The 9,529-nt window shown below is 34.4% G+C and overlaps 1 protein-coding gene across 2 annotated transcripts; it reads left to right on the forward strand.

Annotated features, from left to right (window-relative positions):
* The first annotated feature begins 1,960 nt into the window (after positions 1–1,960).
* LOC125832694 (protein TOPLESS-like) lies at positions 1,961–9,281 on the forward strand. Of its 2 annotated transcripts, none has more exons than XM_049511903.1 (10): positions 1,961–2,051; positions 3,802–3,906; positions 4,353–4,490; positions 6,209–6,319; positions 6,399–6,578; positions 6,654–6,782; positions 6,899–6,994; positions 7,579–7,761; positions 7,842–8,008; positions 9,042–9,281. In XM_049511903.1, exons 2-10 carry the CDS (start codon positions 3,895–3,897, stop codon positions 9,253–9,255), a joined length of 1,230 nt encoding a protein of 409 aa, XP_049367860.1. In that variant the 5' UTR covers positions 1,961–2,051; positions 3,802–3,894; the 3' UTR covers positions 9,256–9,281. The 2 variants fall into 2 exon arrangements, with proteins under 2 accessions (XP_049367860.1, XP_049367859.1); XM_049511902.1 differs by having other exon boundaries at positions 3,852–3,906.
* Positions 9,282–9,529: the final 248 nt, after the last annotated feature.

The following is a 9,529-nucleotide window of genomic DNA, read 5'->3' on the forward strand; positions in this document are numbered from 1 at the left end:
CATTATTATTGTTGTTCATTATTTTTTATCACGTTTTTTCTTTTTTCTCTTGTTGGTCTTATTTCACAAACTAATTTGCTTTAATTTTAAAAAAATTGAAGTTGAAGTCATTGTTTTTTTTTTGTAGAAAATCAAGCAACAACTGAAGTTGTCGCAATAACTGTTGAAGTTATTGTAGCTACTGTTAAAGTTTTTTCAGCAACTGCTAAAGTTTGCTCAGCAACTGCTGAAGTTGCGCAACAACTACAATAATTGTTGTAGCAAGTGAGGTAAAAGAGAGGGTGGTAGAGTGGCTAATGAGATGTTGGTGATAACAACGAAGGTGGAGGTGATGATTGTTGTGGAGCCAGAGGTAGAGAAGAAAGAGGTGGCAACAATGGTGATATCATGGGCTAATGAATTAAGGGTGACAAAAGAGTTTCAAAATAAAGAAAAAGTGACACAAGTTTTAATTATTGAGTATAGGTGACAATTTTAAGGTTAGTGCTAATGGCACTAATTTTAAAACCCTCAAGTTTTCTTATTTACATAAAAGCCCTATTTTCTCCATTCCACACCCTCTCTTCTCTCCACCCTTCTGCCGTTGCCATCCCCTCCCCTTCTGCCATCGTAATCGTCGTCGTCGTCACCACTTCCTCCTTTACCACAACCATCAGTTCTTCCTCCATTGCCACCACTCTCTTATTCTTCCTCTTTTACCACAATTGTTGCCACCTCCTTCTTCTCTATCTCTGCCTCCATAACAATCATCACCTCCACCTTCGTTTTTATCACCAACATCTCATTAGCCACTCTACCACCCTCTCTTTTACCTCACTTGCCACAACAATTATTGTAGTTGTTGCAGCAACTTCAGCAATTGCTGAAAAAACTTCAACAGTTGCTGAGCAAACTTTAGCAGTTGCTGAAAAAACTTTAACAGTAGCTACAATAACTTCAACAGTTATTGCGACAACTTCAGTTGTTGCTTGGTTTTCTACAAAAAAAACAATGACTTCAACTTCAATTTTTTTAAAATTAAAGCAAATTAATTTGTGAAATAAGACCAACAAGAGAAAAAAGAAAAAACGTGATAAAAAATAATGAACGACAACAATAATGATAACAACAATAAAGAAGAACAAATAAATGGAAGAAGAGAAAAAGAAATGAAGAAGAAGAAGAAGAGGAGGGACAATAAATCTGGAAAGAGAAAGAAAGAAGGAAGAAAAAGGAGAAAGAAATCTTGAAGAGATTTTAAATTTTAAAATTTAAGAAGAGATGAAAAACTTTTCAAACATTTTGAAATTAAAAATTGAGTTTATTTTGAATGTTTTTAAAGGTTTAGAAATTTTAAATATTACATTTTAGACCCCAATTATCTTAATCACTGATTAAAAGAAAAATTGACTTGGTCAATCTTTTTTTGTCACCAATTTTAATTTCTAAACACTTTTTTATCACCTCCTCGTCAATTTACTCCAGTAGCATGATGGCGCAACACCAAATTCAGAATTCAGAAGTAGTTGCTGTTTCTTACAAATTCATGACATTCTTCATCTACATTTTCCCTCATATTCAAGTGCGCAATACCAGAGAAGCTTCATCTATCATCTATGGCATGGCAAACCAAGATACACGCAAGAATGACATCTACAAAAACTTCAACAGACAAATTATTTACGTACAATTCAAAAAATAACATATTTAGGGTTTTGAAATCATCCGGGTGTTGTGCAATTTGATACAACTAAAAATCGATTTTTGGCAGCTGGTGACGATTTCTCAATTAAATTATGGGATATGGACCATGTTCAACTCCTGACAAGTATTGATGCTGATGGAGGCCTTCCAGTAAGTTTATGTTGAGGTTCACTGAGAAAATTGTGGTATTGTATACTATATTCTTCTAACTGCTTTTTTCTTTTATATCAATAAATTATTCAAGGCAAACCCTCTAATTCGATTCACCAAGGATGGTTCTCTATTGGCTGTTTCTGCTAATGAAAATGGGATAAAGATTTTGGCAGATAATGACGGTATTTGCTTCCGGGGCATCTGAAACTGCAAAGGTACTTGTTACTCAGTTAATATAAATCTTGAGGTTCCATTTTTTCTTTACACAAACATGACCAGGTGTCCTTTGCTTTAATATTAAATACAATATCTGTAGCATCAGCAAACAATTCTGCAGATAGGGTGGACTGGCCTCTGTGTTGGCATCAGTGGAATGGTTTGCAAATTTAACCCCCTAAATGTGATTTGGAAATAAGTTCTTGTTTGCTGTTATCAGGTCACAGGTCCATGGAAAAAATATATATGAAACATACTCACTTTTTCCATAAACTAGTTTTTGGACACGTGCATTGCAAGTGTTTCTCATGGTAATTACTAAGTAATTAACAAATCACGTTGTAATTTGTAGTTGTATATAGTCAAACTTTTTCACCTTTTGTCTCAAGAACCAGATTAATATGTGCATTTAATAGTTGTTCTATGTTCACTGTTTCAAAACCAATGCCTTTGATTTGATTTATATGAAATAGCAAGGTTGCATATTAGAAACAACCATCGTTGAAATAGCAAGGTTTGCACCACTGGAAAGGTTTTCATTACTTTTATAAAAGTATATATTTAAGAGAAAAAAAAAAATAGCGAGTGCTTCTTAATTTACTAACACTTATATAAAGAACAATATACAATTTGATGAATGTCCATATGTTCTTTGTTCTTACCTGATGTCGGGTGCCCGTTTGAAGATCCGACTAATTCAGATTTGCTCATGCAAGTTTCACTTTGATAGTAATCATTGACAGTTCTCTATTCCCAAAGTTCAAATCCAGAATTTTGTTAAGGGTGGAGGGGTACCTGCCGGCCCACCACAACATTTGATGGTAATACTAACAGGAATTAACACAGAAGAAAATGAAAACAACAGCTTTAATGACATTCCTTTGTTGTTTATTCTGGAAAATTCTTATATCACAAGCTACTTCTCTTTCCTCCATTGTCTAAATACCGATTATGACATAAGACAAATTTAGATGAAAGTAAACTTTTCAAAGGTAATGCTTATATATAAAAATCTTTCTATTTTAAAGAGAAGAAATTATTTTTCATGTTATTCTGCACATTTCTTAGATTAATCTCACCAAATATTTATTCCTTGTAGGCTGTAGTGATATTAGGGCTGTTGGAAAGCAAGGTATGGGTGGAGTATTTATCTTCCACTTTTTCCTGTCTATATTTTTCCAAATGATAAAAATGAAAGAGATGGAAGCTTATGTTTTTGCTTTTGCTGAAGAAGCTAGGGAGAGGGGACAATAATGGTAAATTTGTAGGGATAAGTCACGTGCATGGCATATTTTCTGTTTGAAGCTGTTAGTTTTTGACAGAAAACTAAGAGAGGAATGTAACTTGTAACTTCTAGGATAGTTCAAGGATGTTATTTGTTCATTGTTATAATATGAGGATGTAGTTTAAGTTTGGATTATAATTGAGAGATGTTTTTGGCCATTTACTCTAAGTTGGTATGTAATGACTTCCTTGAACGGATGAAACCATTCCTTTTTTGTATTCATTACAATTTCAGTTTCGGAGGTAAAAAAAGGCATGTAAGATTAATGGTATAATAATAACTTATATAAGCACTTATTACATTTTTTTGACGAAGTAAATCAAAAGTTTAAATTGTACTTCTCTGTGTGATTCTTACAATGTATATTTACAAAACAAGATAATTGCAATAATGCTTGCACGAAGGGCAAAACTGTCGTTCAACTTTTGATGGCTATTTTGGTCTTTTTCCTTTTACCTTTTAAGGGAATCATTCCTCCTGTCATTGACGCCTCGCCGTTCTTCAACAACTTTAGGGTTCCAAATTGAACTTCAAATCTGTTGAATTAACTCCAAACAATGGCATCGCATGTAAGTTCTTCTTTCCTTTTCAATTTTAGGGTTTTCTTGTCTAATAGTAATCACTGTATTTCATTTGCTTATCTGTAATCATAGATTTTCTTTGTTATTCAGTGTTTGTAACTATATGTTGTTGAATTTGCCTCTTTATCTCTTTTGCTCTCTTATTTCCTTATATCGTGCTTTGAATTCAATTTTGCTTTTGAGCCGATGGTCTATCGAAAACCTCTCTACCCTCCCCATACCCCATTTTGTGGGATTGCACTGCGTATGTTGTTGTTGTTGTAACTTTTAGGTTTGAAGGCTTCCTACTTATAGAATAAGATAGATATATAAGATGGATAGATAGATACTCATTAGGTTTTAAAATGGAGGACACACCAAGAAGTCTTGTCTTGTCTGCTTTCATGTCAATATCATTTACTAACATGTATTTTACATTCTACTGGCTTTGTTAGAATGAAGATGCAGGAAATGTAACACCCCAGCTTAATGTAGAGCCTAATGATGAATCTAAGATGTGGAGGCTCACTGAAATTAGAGAATCATCACAGTACCGGTCCTTGAAGCTTCCTGAAAATCTTGGAGTGACTAAGGTATTACCCCCATGTCTCTTGATTCATGAAATATCTTATTGTGTTTATTATATCATTTTCAAAACTCGGAAACTTTTCCATTGAACATACAGATAGCGGATAATTCATGTATAAAATGAGATGGAAGACTTTTCCAGTGAACATGTTAAGGTTGGAATTTTTAGTGTTTCTCACGATGCCTTTGTGCACGATCTGATATGATCAAGGCACGTGACATCAAAACATGCCATCAGCAAATAAAATTGTTAGTGTTAAGTTGAGTGGAAATGAACCATATGATCAGTGGCGGAGCCAGAAATTTCATCAAGGGTGTTCAATTTTTTTTTAATAAGTAAGTTGAATGTTATTTATTTAACCTAGTGATTTATTTAACCTAGTGATTCTACCATGAACGATCTAAACATTTGTCAGTATCAAATATAAACAATCGAGTTTTTCTTCTTCTATTTGATGCATTGACTTTATATGATAAAAATATATGATTATTGTTTTTAAAGTGAAATATTGATAGAACAAATGCGTCTAGCTTTACGAAATATAAATCACACCAGTAGAAATATTTTTCTTAAAAAAGAAGAAGATAAAATGCATGTATTGATTTTAGCTTTGGGTTTAAAGTTGTTAACATATATAAACACAATTTTTTTAATGTAAAATGTTGCCTTTTTTGTTTTCACCATTCGAAAGTACATTATATCCTAGATAAAAATTAGAAATACATGATTTTTAATATTCAAAATTAAAATAATTTATTCATACATGTTACTCTATATTATTAAAATTTTAATATTAATAATTAAGAAACTTGAGGAACATGATAATGGTGTGTGAAGTTGTGTTCTATATCAACATAAAATTAAAACGGTTGTGTGCTCCGTGGGATTCGAACCTGCGCACAAAGGGTGGAAATGAACAAGCTTTACCACTGTGCCACGGAAGAGTTTATGTTAAGGTTGTTCAACATTAATTATTTATCCCTTAAATACAAAATTTGACCTCTCTATATGATCCAACAGTGTTGTGCTTCTCTTTTCATATGAATGTGAGTTCTCTTGTTTGGGAGGGAAGGGTTCTTAGTTTCACGTCCATCTCTTTTCTCTATCTTGGTCACCGGATGTGAAATTAAAATTCCAAAGAAGGTGAACTTTCAGAATGTCATGGGAAGCTTAAGGCCTCCTAAATGAGGTCTAGCACCTATACATTTTGTGTTTTAGTCTCTTTTCTTTTCCGTAATAGATTTTTCAACTTACAGTAAAGATGAGTGGATGTTCAAGTATCACTTTCTGCACCTTCAGAGATCTGTCTGTCGATTTCCTTCGAGATTGTCTAAATAGAACAGAAGGCCTCTAAAGTTTGTGTGCAATGATTTGACAACTTTAATAGTGTCTAACTTTTGACTAGCAATAGTAACTAAACGTCTGCATGGTATTTCAAGTTCACGTCTTGAGTGCTTTCTACTGAATTGTAGCCATGTTCCTTCCCCTTACCCCACAATCTGGAAGCTGTTGTGTTCCGACTTTCTCTGACTGCACAACATGGATGTGAGGGCATTGTAATCAGAATATCAGATATTGAACAGAAAATTTCACAGTGAATTCTTACTAGGAAACAATACTTAGCTGGAGAGTTTGTTTAGTTATCAATATTTGTTCCCTGGTTTTAACTGTATTAGTTTTGATGATACAGTTTCTGGTTATGATTCAATTTGTTTACTCCAGATATCAAGCTTAGTATATACGAGCTCTGGTAATGTTATCTTAGCATTAGCATCAAATGCTATTCACCTGCTTTGGAAGTGGCAAAAAAATGAGCGCAATTCAAAGGGCAAGGTAAATTGGACACAAAAATCATGGCTTTCCTCCATTTTGTACAGAAGTGATTCTGAGAATTGTGTCAATCTTTGTTTAGGCCACAGCCAGTGTTTCACCACAACTGTGGCAACCTTCAAGTGGCATCTTAATGACATATGATGTGCACGAACCAAACCATGAGGAAGCTGTCTCTTGCTTTGCTTTGTCCAAGAATGATGCCTATGTGATATCAACATCTGGTGGAAGGATGTCCTTGTTCAACATGATGGCATTCAAGGTATAACAAGATTTTCTTTTTATTTCTACCCTTGACTCAAAGATCCTGTGCAGAATTATTATCTTATGGATGCAGAGAGTGACATCTTTCATGCCTCCACCTCCAGCAGCAACTTATATTGTTTTCCATCCTCAAGATAACAACATTATCGCTATTGGCATGGATGATTCTACCATCCAGATATATAATGTCCGACTGGATGTGGTATGATTAAGATAAACAAGAAGTTTTTGTTGTTATTGTCAGTCATCAGAAAATGTAATGTTCTAGGCCCAGTTACCATACATTGTTATTGACTAGATGTGAGTCTCTTGATGAAGGTTAAAAGCATGCTTAAAGGGCACTCTAAAAGGATAACTGGCCTTGCCTTCTCTCATGTGCTCAATGTGCTAGTTTCCTCAGGAGCTGATTCTCAGGTTAATGACTTATATGCTTGGCTATCATGTCGTATTTGACTTACTTCTCAGTGTTTTGTTAAACTATTCTCACAATTAATGTGGAAAATACATGTGTATAATAGACATTTTCTCTCCCAACGATTTTGCATATTGTGCATCATACACTCTCCATCCCATTCAATGTTAAGCCAATCAAATAGGCATGGGAATTAGAAGTAATTTCACTGCATGTCATATTTGATGATGATAAAGGTGAAAATTTTGAATAATCAAACATGAAGTTGTTGTTTTGAAAGTGTTTCAAGCATTTTGGAAGAAAACAAAATCTGAACTATATAGCCTACAGATAAGCCAAGTATATTGCAGATTATCTCCTTTTGCATAATCTCCTCTCTGCAGTCATGAATCATGATTAGTTTTTGGATTTTTAATGTCTTTTACTGGTAACTAATGCTAAGCCTACATCCACATCTCAAATGATCATTAATCTATAAAAAATTACACTCTGCATTTCTGACACTCTTTAAAGGGATAGTTATTTATATTTCTCTTTGCTCTTTCTTATCCTTTTGTATTCATCAACATCATCTGCTTTTGTACAGCTGTGTGTATGGAGCACTGTTGGGTGGGAAATGCAGAGGGCTAAATCCTTGCAGCTACGGGGGCAATCAATATCTCAATCAGATACCAGAGTGCAGTTTCATCAGGATCAAACTCATTTCCTTGTTGTGCATGAGGCACAGATTGCAGTATATGAAACAGCAAAGTTGGAATGTTTTAAGCAGGTTAGTCCTCTCCCGGACTACAGTTGGTTATTAAATGCAGTCAGATCTCAACAACTAATACTTTCTATCTTCTTCTACAGTGGGTTCCGCGTGAAAGTGATGCCCCAATTTCTCATGCCACATACTCATGTGATAGCCAGCTTATATATGCTAGTTTCTTGGATGCAACTGTGTGCGTATTCACTGCCGGGAACCTCCATATGCAATGCTGCATTATTCCTTCTGCTTATCTGTCACCCGGTATCAGGTATCTTTTGCAGCCAGCTAACTTATTTAGGGGTCGTTTGGTAGGGTGTGTAAGAATAATGTTGTCATTAGTAATGCAAGCATTAGTTATGCTGAGATTTTTTAATATGCAATGTTTGGTTTGGTTCTTTAAAAATAACACGTATTGCATTATTTTTTATAAAAAAATTGTTTACAAAATTACCCTCCATCAATATGGTGGAAAGGACATGGAAAATGTTGAGGGACAATTATGTCTTTAACCATTCGAATGCATGCATTATAACCCCTTGCATTGCTAATACCATGAATTTCTATGTATTAGTAATACTTAGCATAATACCAAGTAGAGTGTAGTATTAGTTATACATATATTGGGAGTGTATCAAAAATGGTACTAGTAATACATAAAACTAAGACAGGCATTATTTTTTCTAATGCACTCTACGAAACAACCTCTTATTGCTTTAATTTTTAAGATATTTTGCTATCCACTATTGAAGAGAAGAAAACATCATTTTTCTTGTAGTTAGACTTTCATGAGCTAGAATAGTGAAATTGGTATCAGAACAATATCCAGTCCTGAAGTCTGAACTGCTACTTATCACGGAAAGGTGAAAAACCCCCACAAACTTGGCCATTGGTACAAAGATATGAACCAATGCATGGCTACATTTGAACATAACGTACATTTAATGCATACAAGAGGACTACAAAATTAACTATCCTAGACCATCTTGCTTTAAAAAATTGACATGAATATTTCAAAAGAATTTCATTGCAATAATGTATTTGTAAAATCATGTTATTACAATGAAGTGGGGCATCTGATTGCCAGTATGAACATTCTAGCATCACTGGAGTATCCCTCGGAATATTATGTCAGGTGTTTGATTTTTGCAACTTCTCTGCATATCCTCGTGTGCATACAATAAGTAAATTTATGTGTCTGATATCCTCAAGAAGTAATGTCAGGATACGTAGTCAATTCACCAAACTGATTTCATCTCTGATATTTGAAGTAATTTTTCAATAACCTTGTCATATTTTTGCAGCAATTCAAATATCCACCCAGTTGTAGTTGCAGCACATCCAGAAGATCCAAACCAATTTGCATTAGGTATGTCAGATGGTGGTGTTCATGTTTTCGAACCACTTGAATCTGAAGGCAAATGGGGCGTCCCTCCACCACTTGAAAATGGCTTTGCAGAAGGTGTACCAGCTGCTCCATCTATTGCAGCTTCAGGCTTCGATCAAGCACCAACATAACAAAGAAACCTCTAAGCAAACAGTCTCGTGTCTTGTTTTTTTTTGGATCTTACCCAAATTCCAGTCAAACATGAGAGGTGTATGTAATGCCACAAAAAATTGTGTTCTTTGACTTGGTTTTTACACCAATGTTATGCTTTTGTGTGTGGCAATCCATTTGCTACATAACATAATTTAGCTCAGTACTCCAACAATTTTTCCTTTCAGCTTTCTAAGGGCGAGTCCCTTTGACTTGTGACGTCTCCTCAACCTCAACTTATTATGAACAACAATG

This window comes from Solanum verrucosum, unplaced genomic scaffold, assembly GCF_900185275.1.
Source record: "Solanum verrucosum unplaced genomic scaffold, falcon-dt-bn FXZP01000009.1, whole genome shotgun sequence".
In the NCBI taxonomy this organism is placed as follows: Eukaryota; Viridiplantae; Streptophyta; class Magnoliopsida; order Solanales; family Solanaceae; genus Solanum; species Solanum verrucosum.